Genomic DNA, 18,420 nt, shown 5'->3' on the forward strand with positions numbered 1-18,420 from the left:
CTATCTAGAATAAGAGCAGTTGTTGTTATATAAATAAGTTAACTTTAATGGTTGAAATCAGATTGTCTGACTCTTGCAATATTTAAAGAGGTAAATTTTTCTCAGGTATAAAATTTTCAGAAACTAATTTTGAACTTTCCGTATTTGATTATCCTTTCTTATAAAGCCACTATCTATCAGAATGTATTTTACAGATGATTATGCATATAAATCCAAATAGTTGATTTGCACACTCGTGCCTCGCCCAACACTGGCTCCTCGACGGGGCCCCAACGGCGGGTCAGGTGACAGAGCGGGTCGTAGTTTTTCGGTTCCTGAGAGCCCTTCCCCGCTCACACAGACAAGCAGTCAGGATGCGGAACCCAGCCACAACCATGGAGCTCGTCGAGGCGGTGGAGCTGCCGGACGCGGCCCAACATCAGGAGTCTGGGGAGCCTTTTCCATGGAGGGTGGTCCAGGAGGAGGCGCGCGCCGGAGGGCACGTCACGACCAGTCAACAGGCCAGCGGTTTGATCACCTGCACGCCGTCGCCACTCAGCCGGCAAGCCCCAGAGGGAACCGCCAACGACAACGGCCAGCCCGCGAGCCATGTACCCGCCTGGCATTGCTGGCCTCGGACAGCGGGAGAGCTCGGACACACCTGATCCAGCTAATCAAGTACTTCAGACATACATAGTATATGTGTTTTAGCAGGGTTGAATCTAAACTCTGCAGGGCTCCGGCCCTCCAGGAATTGAGTTTGACACCCCTGATGTAAAGTAACCCCTTATAAGCCCTGATGGAGGGAACGGAGACATTGTGTCGAACTAAGGATCACTTTTGGGAGCCCACACACCTCTGAGATCTTAGAGAAAAGGCCAATGAAATTGGATGTGTAGAATTTGCATAGCAAGCCACGCCGTGATATTTGGGTATAAATAGCCTAGCTTAGCATCTTTCTGTTCTGAGAAGTCGAAAAGCGTCTCAATCCCTCAGATGCAGTTCAAGTTGTGGCAGGAAGTACACAATGTCTCAACGTCTTAACACAATGACACAATGTCTTCGATCCCTCCATCAGGGAACAAGGGTTACTGTACGTAATCCAGGACATTCCTTTTCTATTGTTCACTTTGTGATGAGTGTACAACACTAAGGGTCCCTATACTAAATGCCAGATCTGCCAAACTGCGTCACGAGTCCTCGGAGGCCAGATGTTAACAGGGCAGCATGTCACAACCAAATGAATCTCCACCCTCAGAACCTTCCAATGTCCAAGAGTTTTAGACTTCACTCTTCACAATTGGGCGAGCCTCCATATAGGCAGAAATTTTGTGAAAAGAAAGTTTGGTTCCCTACGCAGACTACATATAGGGAGCAGCTCTACTGGTTGTCTAGATCGGATTTCATCCAGATATGCACAAATTAAGATTAGGGCTGACAGGCTCAGGTTCACATATCGCACCTAAGAATGCATGGAAAATGCAAGACACGCCGCTTTCCGCTTGCGCTCCAGAAGTGTTTGCCGTCGCTAAGGAACCATTATCTGCACTTTCTTTGAAGCAGCAGAAATTTCAGCTAAGGATAAATGGATTTCCAGCACTAAAATCGCTTGCAGTAGATCTGCTATTAGATTTACTTTGAAATGATTATCGCTGTACAGGTTTGGCCAGCGATTGCTTTATTTTGGCTGAGCTTTCAATGTTGTTACAGGAAAGGATGAAGCTGATTGGTTGATTCTTGTCACATGACCTTCAATTACGTGCATGGAAACCACGCCGCAGCACGCTGAAGATGCCATATGTGAACGGGCCCTTAATGAGGCTAAAGATATTTGATAAATGAAATGATAAATGATAATTGAACACTAAGACTAAGATACAAGATAAATGCAATACAAGTTGTCTTACACGTGCCATTGTTTATTATATGCATACCATGCATACAGATTGAAATAAATAATAACATATTAAATACTTCCTACATACTTTCTACATATTCTAAGAAGCTAAATGAAATACATAAAGATTAATTACTTGTGCACTGCATGATTACTGATACAACATATCACTAAGAAATGCATTTAAGTAAAAATAATTCCATCCAAACTACATCATTCATGTACTGTACATGATTATTTAATGCTTTTTGTCAGTTCATGGTGCTAAAAAAGTTTTGCACTTCAAAAACACATCATGGATAGATGTAAATATCCCCAAAATATAAATTAGTACTGCATTACAGTGTATAAAATGACTTTTAGTTTGGCGCAATATCTAATATTTGTGACAGAAATGTCATGCAGTTACTCATTCTTTTTACGGGTCATTTTGATCATGGTCTCGGGTGAACGATACAGAAAGATGAGCTTCTCAAACAGTTGTTCCTCCATCTCCATCTCTCCCGTCTCTCGCACAACAAAGATATCATTGCACAGTTTTAATACACGGTCCACGCAGGGCAGCTCCTCATACATGATGGATCGCGATATGCCTGTGAAGAACTCCCGTACAAACTTCCCAATGACCAGCACCACCGACATGTACAGACCCACAATGCTGCGATGCCAATAGAGAGAAAACAAAAAAAGAACATATTTTATATTTAAACATAATAATAAATATTTACCTTTTTTAAATTTTCCTTCACAAAATAAATCTACATAATTTGAATAATGTTATCCAACACTAAATTCTAAATAATAAAAATAGGTTTGATAATAAAAAGTAATAATAGGTTTGATAATATATATATATATATATATATTTTGATTAATTTGATTACACACACAGCAGAAGTAGACAGCGGCAAGGAAACAAAACCCCATGCATACAGAATGGAGAAAAAAAAACCTTGGGAGAAACCAGACTCAGTTGGCGTCAGTTCTCCTCTGACTGGACGCCCAGCACTTAACTTCCAGTTCAATTTTAAATGCAGCTGTGTCAGATATCATTCAGTTTTTCTCATCTGATCAAAGTTCAGTTAGGTAAACTACTCCTTTAATATTTACTTACCAGGTATGATAAAATGAATGAAACTCACCCATATCCAGCTAAGAAGCCCACACTGGAAGGGCTGACTTTATCATTGAACACCACCATCTCAATACTCTGGCATCTGCTGTCTAGATGGCCAGGAAAACACTCTTCCACCACCCACCACTGTGGCCCTATTTCTGCAGAACTCCCATTTCCCCGTTGCAGTTTGATGGACAGAGGGCGGAAGAACTGTAGATGGAGATCATCCATGCTTTTTGGATTTTCTGTGAATGACACCATTAAAGTCATGAAAATATATAGAGCTCTTTTTCTTCTCAAACAAAAAGTCTTGTAAAGTATCAGAATTCCTATTTTTATTAGAAGCAAATATATTGTAGAGTTACAAATAATCTCCTATAATCCTCTTGTATGTTTTGATGTGTCTTTGAAAACTGGCATTTTAATCTATGCATAATCATGTGATCGATAGTAAACTGTTCATGTGTGTGTGTGTGTGTGTGTGTGTGTGTGTGTGTGTGTGTGTGTGTGCATACGTAGCTTATTCATGTTAGTAGAAGTATAGTTCAGTAAACTTTCTGTTTCTGAGTCTTGTGTGTTGTGTATTGTAAAGTCAAACTCTGCACAGATCTGCGCTACCCATCTTAAAATTAAGATCAGATAAACAAATAAATAAATTTATTATAGGTTATATTGCATAATAAACAGAATTGGCAAGAGACCTTTAATTGTGCTAAACGCTGGATGGATTAGTCAATAAAGTGTGTTCTATGAATTTAATGAAACCAACTCAAATTATTAAGATTAAATTCCCCAAATATTAATTAAAGAGCTCATTCAAATCTATCTATCCATCTATCTATCTAGCTATCTATTTCTAACTATTTTAGGATGATATAAAGTGGGGCATATTTTAATAACTTGAGATTATGTCATAACTCATAAAAGGCATACTCAGCAACAAATTGTGATTTTATCAGTAATAAAGCAAATACACAAATTAATTTGTACTTATGTTCCAGTACAATTACAAAACTAAGGAGTTGTAAGTGTAATTATACAAGTATGTATTGAGTGCTATTAGTCAACTGGACATAATATGGTTAGGTTTATGATTAGTGGTTGGTTTTGGGTTACTTGGATGTAATTATGCACAATTAAGTGTTACAATAATAGCATGTAGCAAAGACACCTTAAAATAAAATGTTTACAAAAAATATACACACTCTCACACACAAAGTACATAATTATAGTAATGTGAATTGCAATTCATTATACCCTCTACTGATAAGAGGTGATAAAATAAAAAAAATTTAACAAGAAAAAAGAAGACATGTAAAACGTACAGCCAAGAACATAGGAAATCAGAGCTCAGTGTGTACTGAGCATAGAAAGGAAGAAAAAATGAAAGAAAGAAAAAACTCACCCACTTGAAGTCGATGTGCCACTTTAGCGATAGGCCCGGAAGTTCCTCTAATATATTTTGGCAGCAGATTTTCCAGTAACCTGACAAATCATCAGAAAACAGACAGAATGAGAAGTGGCAAAAAAATATATGTTGAAAGCACCCATATTTAGATGCTCAAGAAACCCTTACACTGGACGGCTGCGTGTCCCTCGGAGCATAGACACCAGTTCCTCTCTCAGTACGTTATCTTTATACTTTACTGTGTGTTCTCCAGTCGTCTCTGCATTCATCGCCAAAGATGCATTTCTGCTCAAAACAACAACAACAAAAAACTATGACACATCTCATGTCCCATAAAATGTTAAACATTTTTAATAATATGAGATGAGACACAAGAAAGTAAGCATTGAAAGTAAAGCACACAAATCATATTACGCTTTGTTGCCAGAGTATCTTCACATATCTTTACATGCAGTGTCAGTAAAGATTATGATAACTTTTACTTTTTGTAAAAAGGACAAGAAAAAAAATATTTAGCTAATGCTTATGATGTACAAATACACAGGTTGAATATATGTATGTAAATATTCTGTAATTTCATGTTTAAAAGTATTTTTAAGTATGAAGACAAGCCTAAGTATGAAGACTCTTGAAGAAGTCTTCACTTGTTTTCTGTGTAATGTTTTCCACATACAGCAACACAAACCTTGAAGATTAAATATCTGGGAAACTATTCAATGTGTTTTAAATATTACTAAGAAATCTAGGAGAAGCAGGTGAATATAAAAAAAATTATGACTCTGGAGGCTCCTGGACTGGAGTATACTCAGGAACTGCTGTCTCTGGTGCAGACTCTAAAACTGGAGCCGACACTGGGATTGCTCTCTCTGAAGCAGGCTCTTCCTCTATAAATTCAAGAACTAGTGGAGTTAGGAACTGCTTAATCCAGAGTGGACTCTGGGGGCTCCTGTAGTGGAGCGGATTCTGAGGGCTGACCTTCTCGAACTCCTTTGTGGACCTAAGGTGGCAAGTAATGTGGCAAAAGACTAATGTGGAGAAAAAAGCTTTGAAAATGTGTCTCGTAGAGTGAGTACCCAGAGAGACATTCGTGGACAGAACAGGCAAGACAAAAGCCTCTGCACTGGCCTTCATGGCCTTGACAGAAAGAGCAGCCAGCACAGGAAGAGCCTCTGTGGGCATAACATGACATGACAGGGAGGTATATGATCTGTGGGCATGACAGGACTCATTGGCATAGCTTCACTGGGCAAGACAGGACGGACATTACATTGCTCAGCATGGGCCGTCGTCCTCTTCTGATGGATAGACACTGCATACTTGACCGCCTCTGTTGTGGACAGTGATAAGTCTGGGACAGATCTATTAGACTTAACTGATTCATGAGCAACGGGAGTTTTAGAAAGATAGACTTGACAGACAGTGCCATTGACCACCTCATGGAATGCTGAGGTTCATTCAACATTACTGACTGGTATGTCTGGAAAATTATATCTGTTGACAGGATGCAAGCAATCTCTGTAGACTTAGGGATGACTGGAAAAGAGTCAGAGTCATAAATGGATGCAGCAGACTGAAGAGCTCTCTTCCTTCTGAGCAGGGGTCAGAAAACAAACTTTGTCTTGATTTGACAAAGGAAGTGGAGCAAAAAGGTTGCTGCATGCTGACCCTGGAGGTGGAGGAGGCATTGTTCACCGGATGCGATGACCAAGGTAGCTGGAGAATCCCCAGAAATTTAACATCTTGAGACCATCTATCTCCCATTTAGGCAGGGGGTGATCAAGACAAGCATTGAATATGTCTTTGAGGGTGATGCCATCATAATCAGTCCTCTTTGCCATTGTCCAGCAAGTGACCGATGCAAGTGAGGCCTGCAGTTCTTAGTTTTGTTTTTCTGGGGTCTTTCATGACCTTTTGAATGAGTCGTCGCCTTATAGCGTAATTTTGGTCATCCGGCCACTCTTGGAAATGTTCACCACTTTTCCATTTCCATGATTTCACCATTTGTGGATAATGGTTGTAACTTTGGTTCGCTGGCATCCCAAAGCTTTAGAAATGGTTTTATAAGACCTCATGATCATAGGTGAGAGTATGACCATAGATCAACCGGTAAATCGAGAGCTTAGCCTTGCAGCTCAGTTCCTTCTTCACGGCGATAGACTGGTACATCGACCGCATTACTGCTGCACCGATCCATCTGTCGACATTTCGTTCCATTGTTCCCTCACTCGTGAGTAAGACTCCAAAATACTTTAACTCCTTTCTGACCACAGACAGTGAAGTATGTACACACAAAGAGCGCATCTCACATAGTGAGCAGGTACTCTTGAACAGCAAATAAAAGGACAATTACACACAAAATTATGGTAAATAGTAGTCCTAAAGATTAATCTAAATTTATTTATATAAATAAATGCATCTCTGCATGAAATAATGAATAATAGGGTAAACAAGTTGTTATAAAGAATGCATTTATAACCATTGGCATTTCATTGAAAAGAAAATGTTCTTGTTCTGTATGAGAAGTGGTTATATTTAACATAATAGCATGTTGTGTGTCACCACAGTCAAAGCAGTTTCTGTCATGATAAAACATTAATTTAAAAAATAATGAGTTTGGAAATTTTAGAAAAATGCCTAATAAATGCATTGTTCTGTAACTAAACCCATTCGATTTTAGCTGACTGAATTTACTATAGATTTAGTTGATTAAAACCAGACTAAAACTAAAAACAATTCAGACGACTAAAATATGATTAAAAAATAAATGGCATTAGTCATAAGACTATGACTAATACTAAAAAAATAAATTAAAATTAGCCATCATAATTAACACTGGTGTAACAAACATAAAAGCAAAAAAAAAATAGTTTGCAGTACAGTTAACAGCTTACATGTACACAGGGAATTTCACCTTCCATAATTCATATGTGTAAACACAATTTTTATTATTACAATGTTTTATGTTTGTTGTTTTTTTACGTAAAAGATGATTGTGAGAATATACCGTAGTAAAGTCCAACGCAGTGTGATGTAGAAGTGTGTTGAGTTGCTGAGTTCATAGATCATGGCATCTCGGCTGGCAGGACTGACGTTCCACAGTCGACTGGCGTCACTTTTGATCTTTGCTATCACTATGTCCTCTGCCACATAGTTTACAATAAACTGCATTGCTGACTAAATGAGGTAAACGGAGCACAGTTTGATTAGACTAAACTTGAGGTTCAAAGTGTTATTGTGCAACGACTTATAACAATAAATGACAAAAACTAAGATTAATATGAGTTTCAGTACCAAAAATTAAAGCAAAAGGGAACTACAGTGCCCTCCATAATTATTGGCATATATATATATATATATAGCTAGAAACTTTTAATTAGTAATTCATTACTTCCTGTTTTCCTGAGGTATAAATATGACGTAACAGAGGCCTAATTCTCTTACCCACTTGTCAACACGGCAAAGACAAGAGAACACAGTATCCAAGTAAGGCAGATGTGTGTTCACCTTAATAAGTCTACAATAAGAGGAATCATTAAGAAGGCTGGAAGGCTCCCAAGTTTATCTTGCCAGAATGCACAGTGAGGAGGATGTAATGAGAAGTAAAAAAAAATTCCTAAGCTCACTGTCACAGAATTGCATCAAAGAGTGGCATTTTAGGGTCATCAAGTCTCCATGTCCATATAAATGTCTGGAGTTTGCTAAGTGGTACTGGGACTTCAACTGGGATCATGTGCTTTCGTCAGATGACGTAGAGCTAAGTTAGAGCTTTTTAGCAACAAACACTAAGTGGGTCTGGCATAATACAAAAGACCTCATAAAACCTCATAAAACCTCATGGCCTCTGCCAGAAAGCTGAAGATGGGTCATCATTGGGTCTTTCAGAAGGATAATGATCCAAAACATGTGGCAAAATCTATGGTTTAGCAGTCACAAACTCAAGGTCCTCCCATGGCCCTCTCAGTCCCCAGACCTCAACCCAATCAAAAATCTGTGGGGCAAGAGTGCATAAGAGAAAACCCAGAACACTGGATTATTTAGGAAAATTGAGCAAAGAGGAATGGTCAAAAGATCCCTCTCTCTGTGTTATCCAATGTTGTGAAATGTTATAGGAGGAGATGAAGTACTTTTTCTTTCCCACCACATTTTTTTTCCCACCAAAATAATGTACTTAAATTAAAGGTTGAATTTTTCTCTTTGTTAGCATTTGGATTCTATGTTGTTAAAAAAAGGGGAAGTCCACAACAGGAGTGCCAATAATTGTGGAAGGCATTGTATATATTGTCACTGTTCATGTTTTGGGACAAATGTAATGCATACCGGGTAAGTGGCAAAGTGATTGCTCATCTTCTGGAAAGCTGATTGAGAGTATGGGATCAGATTGTGCTCCTGAGCACTCATGCTAAACAATGGCTGTACATACGTAAAAAGAAAACACGATTAACAGTATTCTGCAGAGTTTTGTTCCAGTCAGCTCCAACATATTTGGTTAACTTCTTCATTGCAAAATGTTTTAATGATGTTTATGCATTAGTGAATTAGTGAAACTTCACACTGTTCCTGTTAGCAGAGGCGTCATTCACATAAAAAATGAGGAGGCCTGGGTCCCCTAAGATTTTTAAGATTTTTAAGTGGATTTTGAATGCAACTACCCAAAGACAGAAAATAGCCTATTAATATTAATATTATCAGCTGCTAAATTGAAATCTGTGTTCTGTGTTTTTACAGCAATGCACATTACAATTACACGTGATTCTGTTGAGCTTATGAATGCAATGACCAACCAGAGGTGTTAAGATGAGTCTATATTTTATTATGCAGTATTTAATGGGTTTGAGAATGTTTAAATAAAAAGGGAAATAAAATAAATGCTGTTGTGGCTACATGTAATGAATCCAGCCTTTGAGGATTCCCCTGATCATCTAAAGACTATTGTTTACTGTTTCTGTCACCTGCCCCAATCACTGGTTCTTGACACTGTTACGGTCTTGTCTATGTCTCTTGTTTGCTGGTCATCTACTATAGCCTGTACAACTGTGTTTATTAATAAAATCCCAACTCTGCTGATTTATTACACTACTGTGTGTCACAACTCATGCCTCAAAGATACTGAGCGCCTGTTAGCATAAACAGTTATCTATATCATGATTATATTACATTGTATAGGCAGTCTTTTTTTACACTGTATTGTCACAATGTAAGTTATGGTGAAAGAATGTGTGAAATTAGTCCATTGCAATAGGGGATCACTGCAAGACTGTGTTTGGCTACAGTAGTGCATAGTGCTGCAACCCTTGATGGGATACAGGGTTTTCTGCATAGAATGCTATGATGAACACTTTTCATGATCAGTTTATATTGCCAGCTGTTATAGTACAATATTATAGTAATTTTTTATAGTAAAAATGTTATAGCAAAAATTTTTATTTCATATGCAAAGAATATAAGTTTAGTATAGCAGTGGGCATTTATGTTTAAAATCAAAATAAAAAAATTCTGTGTTGTTTATTTGTTTGTTAGTTTTTTGTGTGTGGATTGAGTTGGGCAGGATTTGGTTGACGTTCTTTAAAATGAAATCACTTTATATATTTTCCAATGGTAATATTTCCCAATCTACCTAGCAGTTTTCAGGATCACTAGTTTTTTTTTCAGGGTTAGAACTCCAGGACCAATGTTACCTATCCCTGAGGATTATCAGGGTGTGTTAATTAGGTTAACCTGTATTGACATCTTTTTTTCTGTTTGGGCTTAAAGTGATTTGATATATAATACAGATTACCCTGTTACAGTTTTACTCTTAAATGTTGGATGACATACCTCATATCCAAATATGCTTAACTGAATGGACACATCTAGAGGTTGATTGGTTACTCCTGCTACAGATTTAACCAAAGACATGAAGAGAAGAGGGAACCAGACGATGCAGATAAGAATAAAAATAATGAAGCCGCCCATTGTGTATTTCACCACCTTCTTCTTCCTCTGTCCACGTCGGTGAGGGTATTTCTATGGCAAGAAAACATTCAATTGTTTTATAGTATGTAAAACACCACAAACATGAGGAAAGGCATATTTATAATAATAATAAAAAAAGTATGACATGGTTTAATCAATTGTTTATATTACCTCTCAACTGGATTGCTTTTTAGTTGACATAAAAGACCATCATAAAATGCTAAATTATTTCATATTTAAATAATGCAATAATAATAATAATAATGCAATAATAATGATAATAAAACAACATAAAGCATTATTTATTTGTAAATGCAGTATTAAATATTCTAACACTAGTCACTTCTGTTGCCGCGTCTGTACTGTAAAGATAATTGATAACGATTTCATTTAATCGATGCACTATTATTATTATAATTAAATGTCACGGTTGCAGCAGTCTGTAGGTTTGTTGGGATCCGCACGTTGTGTAGCAATTTCATATTTTAAGGGATGGGTGGCAGCCCTAGTCTTCTAACAACTAATGGATTCACAAATTTAAAAATCAAGAGGTTCTTAATCCTGATTATCACCTCCTCTGCTCTAGCTTTTTTAATTTATAAAGTACATTTAAGTATAAACACATTCAAGTACAAACACATTCAAGAACAAAAAAGAAAGAAGAACAAATAAATAAAATATAGCTGCATTACAGCATGCATTACAGTAACTCATTGACAGTTTGGATTATACAGCGATAAAATGGTTAATCTAAATCATCAAGACACAAACACACACAGACACAGACAATAACATATAAAACTTTGGTAACAATTTAAGGTGTCAGTTATTAACATTAACTATATTAATTCATATTTCAACATTAAGTATGTTAACATGAACAATATATAGCATTTGTGAATCTTAGCTTATATTATGTACAAGATTGTCTTTGACATGATTAATTTAAATGTAAACTGTACATCAGTTACTGTACCATGAACTAACATGAACGTTTTTTACCAAACAAAAGTCATCATACAACAATGAATCAATGACGTTTAAGCAATATCAGATAGTGTATGTGGATGTTATTAAACACTTCCTGTTTATCATTTCTCGCCATAATTTCATAGCATCATCGCGGGCAAATTGTTCGAGATATCAAAAATACCCTCACAATTTTTGATCCCAATGTCTTGAGATCATATTAACAAAGTTTGATGGCAACACATTAAAAAAGAATGAGTATATCAAATATATGTATACTGGGTTTAATATGAATATGTGCAAGTATGTGTGAGCTAAACTGCTAAAAGATTTTCCAGGTGGTACTGTACAGCCCCTGTACCATGAATGGGTTCTAGCCTCTGTGGCATCCTAATGACTTGTGTACCAATTTTCAAGAGTTTTTGCGCATGTTATGGACCCTAAAACCTCCAAAAACCTTGAATAACAATAAATAAAACTGCAAGCAGCAATGGCGGGCCCTCTCATCAGTGCAACCACCACCCTGGTGGCATCAAGAAAACGGCAAGTCAAGTTCAGAGAATAACCACTGAGAAACAAGGCAAACCAAACCAGGCTTATGCTAACTATAATGTTATACACCAGTGAAAGGCCTGCTTCAGAATTTATAGTCAACAAACAGGAAGTAGTAGCAGAGGAAGCGATCACAGTTCATGCAGAGGTTAGAGCTCCCTCTGCTGGCTTGGCGTAACAATTAGTCTCTCTCTAGCTTTTCTATTAATTTTTTTTAACGATACATAAGTTATAAGCATTTCTGAAATAATTTTCCCTGTATCACAGCTTAGTTTTCATCTATGAGCTGAAATGTTTTACTGTTCAATCCAGGAGATTATGTAAATTCAGATGGCTGTCATGTCTGTAACATTGTTGGACATTGTTTCAATGACCCATGTGCTCTGTGTGTGCCCTACTTTCTCTCTCCTCTTAATCGTCTAATTTTGTTCAACTGTGTCTTGTTAATTTAATAATTTTGTGGAAGATTAAAACTATTGAGAGTTATATTCTTGTCAAGTGCTCCTTTCTACAACCACACCGTGACAATGTCAGGAGTGTATCAGGAGTGTAAATTTATTATTTTCAGCACAAAAAAACTCAAGTTTTTGTATCTTTAAATCTTTTTATGTTCTAATTAACATTAAACAATAAAAAATGTGTTGTCAGTGCTCTACAGATGCCCTAACTAGTTCTAGGAACGTTTTGTCCCTAAAATTCAGAGAAAAATGAGATGTATGTGTGTTGAGTTTCAAATGAATACGTGCAAGCATATGTGAGCTATGTTGTCTGACTGTTGTCCAGGGGGTGCTGTGTTGAAAGAAAAATTTAAATCAGGTTAGGTTAGGGTTGGGGTCCGTATCAAATCCATAAGACCACTTATGCATTACTTGATCTTTTAATACTGTAAATACCAATTATTAACCCAATTATATAAAATTACATTGCTGGTTACCCACAAAGTAACTGGATCTAGGATTTGTCCAGTTGACAGGAAACTTAAGACATTAAGAGATTTATTAAGCTGTAATGCAATCAAAAAAACAATGTTAAATATGATTAAAGTCTCTCTCTCCCTCTCTGTCCCATTTTGACAGTTTTAAATTTGTACGTGTTTTGACATTAATTCTGATGAAGCAAATCATGTTAAAACATGCATTTTAAAGCATTTTGAATACGACACACTTCCTGCTGCCAGGTGGTGGTGCTTTAACCTTGATTTCTAAAAGTGACATCTATGCGATCAGTATCATACAACAAACCCATGAAGTTTGAGAAAAAACCGGATAATTTACGTGGGTGTTAGACACTTCCTGTTTCTCATTTTTCACCATGATTTCATCCTCTCCCCATGGGAAAACCATTTGGGATATTAAAAAATCCCTTTGAAATTTTGCATCCCTAAAAAACAATTGGGCTGTGTGCCCATTGACTCTGGCCCTAATAATAATAATAATAATAATAATAATAATAATAATAATAATAACAACAACAACAACAACAACAACAAAATCTAATGAAAAACAAGAGGGTCCTGTGCCAAGTGTTCTACATATGTACAATTCTTGATTTTAGGACAAAAGTTTAAAGACTGCCTTGCATAACTGGCCTGAAAGGGGCAAGACAAAAAGGAAAAATCTAAACACAAGGCAGAGGTTGGTACACAGAGAATAACAGACAGGGTAAACAAGGCTATTTAAAGAGGCACTTTAAAAAATCTGATAATTTCACTATTCACATGCACTATATGGTGATGACGTAGAGCGATTAAGTGACTGTATGAGAAGCAACAGGGATTATAAGTTCGTTCTCCTGTCTCCTGTCTCTGCCCTGTAACTTTCTTCTCTCTTATTTCCTGAGTTATCTGGGCCAGTGTGTTACAGGGTCACAGAAACCATTGGAAACGTCAAAATAGTAGTCTTCAAACCAAGACAGAGAAACACAGACAGAGGTAACGCAGGCAGTCTGGGGTGGAGTGCCCTCTGATGGAGTTTGTGGGCACTCAAGCTGGCAAACAACAACGCTAACCATGATTTTTGTAAACTCCTCATTTGAAGAACGGACACCCCAGGAGGAATACTTTTTCTCACAGAAAAATGTACAGGGGAAACTATTTTTTTATTAATTGGATTATTTTTAACTTCATTAATAGTAATATTATTTAAAGCCTTTATTATTACATGGCTGAAAAGCATTTTTATTTAACCATCCTGGTACTTGGAGATTCATTCATCTCTTGTTGCCAGACAGTCACGCACAGACAATATATTTCTCTACCATAAGAAATCAAACAAAGTGTGTGGTCCCAGGAGCGGAGAGGGGAAAGGTGAAAATGTCAAAATGCCATAAATCAAAGTTTGCACTTGCCGTAGGATAGATCCAGCTAACCCATTATGTATTTCAGTGGGAGGGGCTTCATTAAAGCAGGAAACCATTGGAGTTGGTCATAGGTTCATAAGAGAATAGAATAAAGTATGTAAAGAAAACAAATTGTATTACTTAGTGTGAAAAATCTAAGATGTACAGTGTTAGAAGGATGACAGAGCATGTCCCCCTAGAGCATGACATAATCCAAATGCACCTGTCACTTGCATGTATCAGTTTGGAAGCAATAAAATGTATTTGAATGCCAATTTTTTTACCTTTTCTGCTTCTCTCCAGCATTTGAGAATAAAGATGTTGGCATAGATGTCCTCCACACAGATCCAGTTGGACAGGCTAAGAGTTGTGTCTGTCCACACCCAGTCCATCACTGCCCTTAATTCAGTCAGGAATGGGACTAACCTGAATCTGTCAAAAAAAGCCTATAGGTTTACATTTACATTTTTTTTCAAAGTGAACTGCAAATGAGGACAACAGAAGCAAGCAATCAAACCAACAAATGAGCAATATTATGTCCTGGTTAGTAAGACAGACACACTAGTCTACAATAACAACAAAATAAGTTCTGAGGTGTGTTTCCTGAAACTTTCTTACCAGTAGCGTAACTACAGACAGTGCAGTCGCACAGGGCGCCTGTGTGGTATTGCTGAATTGCTGTGAATAGCCTGTTATGTCTAAGTTACACCAATGATTCTTACGCTTACATCGTTCTTACGTTTCACCTTATACTACAAGAAATGGGGGTATCTACAAAGTATGTTGTATTCCCTTATTTTAAGTGTTTGCTGCACACTATTGAGAATACTGAGATGAAGATTGACTTTACATAATTAAATAGCAAATTAAATCACAATTGCAATTAGATGTTTTCCTCAAATTGTACAGCCCTATTTTAGAGTCTTTGTAGCATGTTAAGAGACAAAGTTGCATTCTGTTGATTATACTGAAACAGTAAACAAATTAGTCATTGTAAAGAAAGTAAATTACCTACCCTTGAAAAAGGAATAGGTTGAAATAGTTGTGGTTCTTGGTAAGAAAATTTCCAAGAACTCGGTTCGGGTAACCACATTTGATCTGGTATGCTGAGAGACCAAAATAAATGCACTTTACAAAGTACCAGAGTTGAGCAACTCGATTCCTGTTGAATCTCCTGAAATAAAAAAACATTGCAAAAAATTTATTTCAGCAATCTCATACTGCTAATCCAAATTACACTGGTATTGGTAAACCAAGGTTCACACTTAATAATTCTGTTACAACAAACAACTACTACAAATAACCATCACAATTTTTATGTAATAGGTTACACCTTAAAAATGTGTGTGAAGCCCTGGAAGACATTGGGAATGATACATTAGTCTACAGAACTGCCTAAAACCATTTAAGCCATTGGATTTACAGTGTGAAGAGAGTAGTTAGATTTAGTAGTTAGTTACAGTTAGTTATAAACAAAGCAAAAATATTAGAAGCTTGACTTGCACCGAATATAGAATCCTAAAGGGCTACTTTTAAATTTGACCGAACTCATAGCATTTTCATAGCATGAAATAAAAAAAAGGTTTACTTCAAAATGTGATCTGTAAAATCAGTATACATAACAGATTTTGTAGTTAAAGACTCAACAAGCTGAATACAGTAAGTTTATTTAAGTTCAAGACCAAACTTTACCAAGTTGTATGAATAGCTGAGACAGAAGAACAAGTAAACTGCATACAAAAGGCATTTGAGAAACCATATTGAATTGTAACATAAAATTATGCCTGGAAAATGCATTTAATTAACCAAAATTTAGGGGGATGTTGGACACTATTGACACAGCTGTCACACCAATTTCATACTGGACTGGGAAACTTTGATGTTGTACAACAAATTACTCAATATATTATTCAATAATTCTTCAATAACAAATGTTCGGCAATTCTGTATTATACAGAATAATTTCTATGTTTTACATACAGACATTATTTTTTGAGTGACAACTTTTGACGCACACAATAAAAAACATTACATTATTAAAACTTTTCTGGTAAGTGTGTGCAAACTCAAGCATTTTTGACTATCATTTCTGTCCAGTCCTCTCATTTTATAGTGTTTTAAAGCTGTTGTTTGTCAGGCAGTAACATTGGGTATACTGAGAAACTGAAAATACTCCTGAGCATTGGTTAAATGAAAAGTAATGGGCCACTCTCAAAGAAACCCGGGCTTCCAAACCACCTCATCACCTCCATGCCACACTGAATTGAGGAAGTACAAAGTACATGTATAGTAAATGAACATACTTTCCATAAGGCTAACAATTCAAACACACACATATACATATACACACACACACATATATAAATAAATAAATACATAAATAAATAAACCTATATATATAAATAGATGTGGGCGTTTTCTATGTATGTTCTGCCATGGCCACCAGAACTTCTGGTACCAGTCCCTGGGCCGGGCTGAGGAAGCATCAGATGCACTAGCTCAACAACTGGTTCCGGGAGAGCGAGAGGGTCTGGGGCGATGCTCATCACCACCTGCAGTGAGCTGTGTGTCGTAGACTGCCGTAGAGGTGACACTCCAGTCTATCAACCAGGTCAGAACAGAACGTCTGTCTTTTCATAGACCTTTGGTGCTCCAGGGGCCTCATTTATGCACAGATTTGGTCTTAGAGTGTGCATACATTTAAATCCATGCCAACGCTCACATTTATAAAAACTGCCTTTGATGTGGAAAAGTGCTTATCTTCACATCAGGGTCTGAGCAGATGTCCATACTTTTTCTTGTTGGAGTACTGCAGTTTTTTAAGATGTTCTAAATTATGATGATTGGTGACATTTTATATGTTAATAATATGAATTCTTAATAATATTAATATGAGTAATTTATCATGATTTTTTTTTGCACAAATTCAAGATCATTTTAGATTCATAGATATGAAAGAGACGCATTTGCGCATATTGTGCATTTATTCTAGAAATCAAATATGAATATTCAAGAGATCACTTCCAAACCTCTTCCAGAGACCTTGGCATTGTTCCAAATGATCAGTATATCATTTTTCTATTTCACATTAGATATTTTCTGATTGATGTTGATCACCTTCCAGATAACATGGCTCTGACATAGCAACACCCAACATAATCATTTGCATTTATCAATCTTTTGCACTTTATTAGTTTTTAATTCATGGTATTTAGTAGTTGTTGAATACTCTTTCTTTTGTGATTTACTTGTACTTTACTAAATACTTATGTATTTACTTGACACATGATTAAAATATTATAACACTATTGTTGCGGTGAGTACCCATCACTACACAGCACTCCCTTGGCTGGTGAAAGCAAATTCACTTCAAAATTGTATACTCTATTCTAAAAATAAACAAATTATAAACGTCATTTGATTGTCAGTTAATGTTAATATTATTTGAGAACAGTCAGTCAGAGGACAGCAGGTGGACTTTGATGTCTATTTGATGCATTCAGCCAGATGAGTGTCCACACTACGAGTGATATCTGACTGAATGTACTTTTAAATACCATTGAAAGTGGTCAAAAGTGAACAAGTAAAAAACAAATCATGTCATGTTCACACCTGTATTTAACATTGGACCACTTGGACATTGTATTAACAAAAATACATTGTAATACACAGTGTAAACATGCCTATGGGTGACCATATGTGCCATTTTCCCAAGACTCATCCTTGCCAGGATTTCTGTATTGCTTTGATTCAAGTACCTCAAGAGCATTTTGAAAACATAAGGAACTGATTGATATGCATGCAATCCAAGCCAGATCCTAGATATTTTAGGCAATATAGAAATACTGGCCAGATTGCGTCCTGGGAAAATTGCACAGATAATAAATAGTCTTTAATAATCCACACAGGGTTAATTCTAACACCACACACACACACACACACACACACACATATACAGTATATATATAGACAAGGCCATACAAACTAACACTGAATAGAATCTATAAAGGGGAGTTAATGGTTTAATCATATGACACACACCTGACCATAGTGACTGGATTAACCGTAGACAGAAATGCATTAGTCTCATGACTCATCAAAATGCAAAACATGCAAACAAAATGCAAACAAAACAATTTAATTTTTGATTGTGCTACACAGCTTTTTGTGCTACACAGAATTTAGCTACTGGGAAAGCTACACTGTTTA

General features: G+C 36.6%; 1 protein-coding gene across 1 annotated transcript in view; it reads right to left on the reverse strand.

The window, feature by feature from the left end:
- Nucleotides 1–87: 87 nt before the first annotated feature.
- Nucleotides 88–18,420, reverse strand: part of si:dkey-11f4.7 (piezo-type mechanosensitive ion channel component 2) — a 117,447-nt gene continuing 99,114 nt past the window's right edge. The window contains exons 45-53 of the mRNA XM_043248937.1: nt 15,227–15,385; nt 14,496–14,643; nt 10,216–10,404; nt 8,719–8,811; nt 7,406–7,575; nt 4,570–4,686; nt 4,399–4,478; nt 3,019–3,238; nt 88–2,534 (exon numbers count right to left, since the gene is read on the reverse strand). Coding sequence (XP_043104872.1) covers nt 2,282–2,534; nt 3,019–3,238; nt 4,399–4,478; nt 4,570–4,686; nt 7,406–7,575; nt 8,719–8,811; nt 10,216–10,404; nt 14,496–14,643; nt 15,227–15,385 — 1,429 coding nt within the window. The 3' untranslated portion in view covers nt 88–2,281. The remainder of the gene's footprint in view (nt 2,535–3,018; nt 3,239–4,398; nt 4,479–4,569; nt 4,687–7,405; nt 7,576–8,718; nt 8,812–10,215; nt 10,405–14,495; nt 14,644–15,226; nt 15,386–18,420) is intronic.

Source organism: Puntigrus tetrazona, chromosome 9, assembly GCF_018831695.1.
Source record: "Puntigrus tetrazona isolate hp1 chromosome 9, ASM1883169v1, whole genome shotgun sequence".
Taxonomy (NCBI): Eukaryota; Metazoa; Chordata; class Actinopteri; order Cypriniformes; family Cyprinidae; genus Puntigrus; species Puntigrus tetrazona.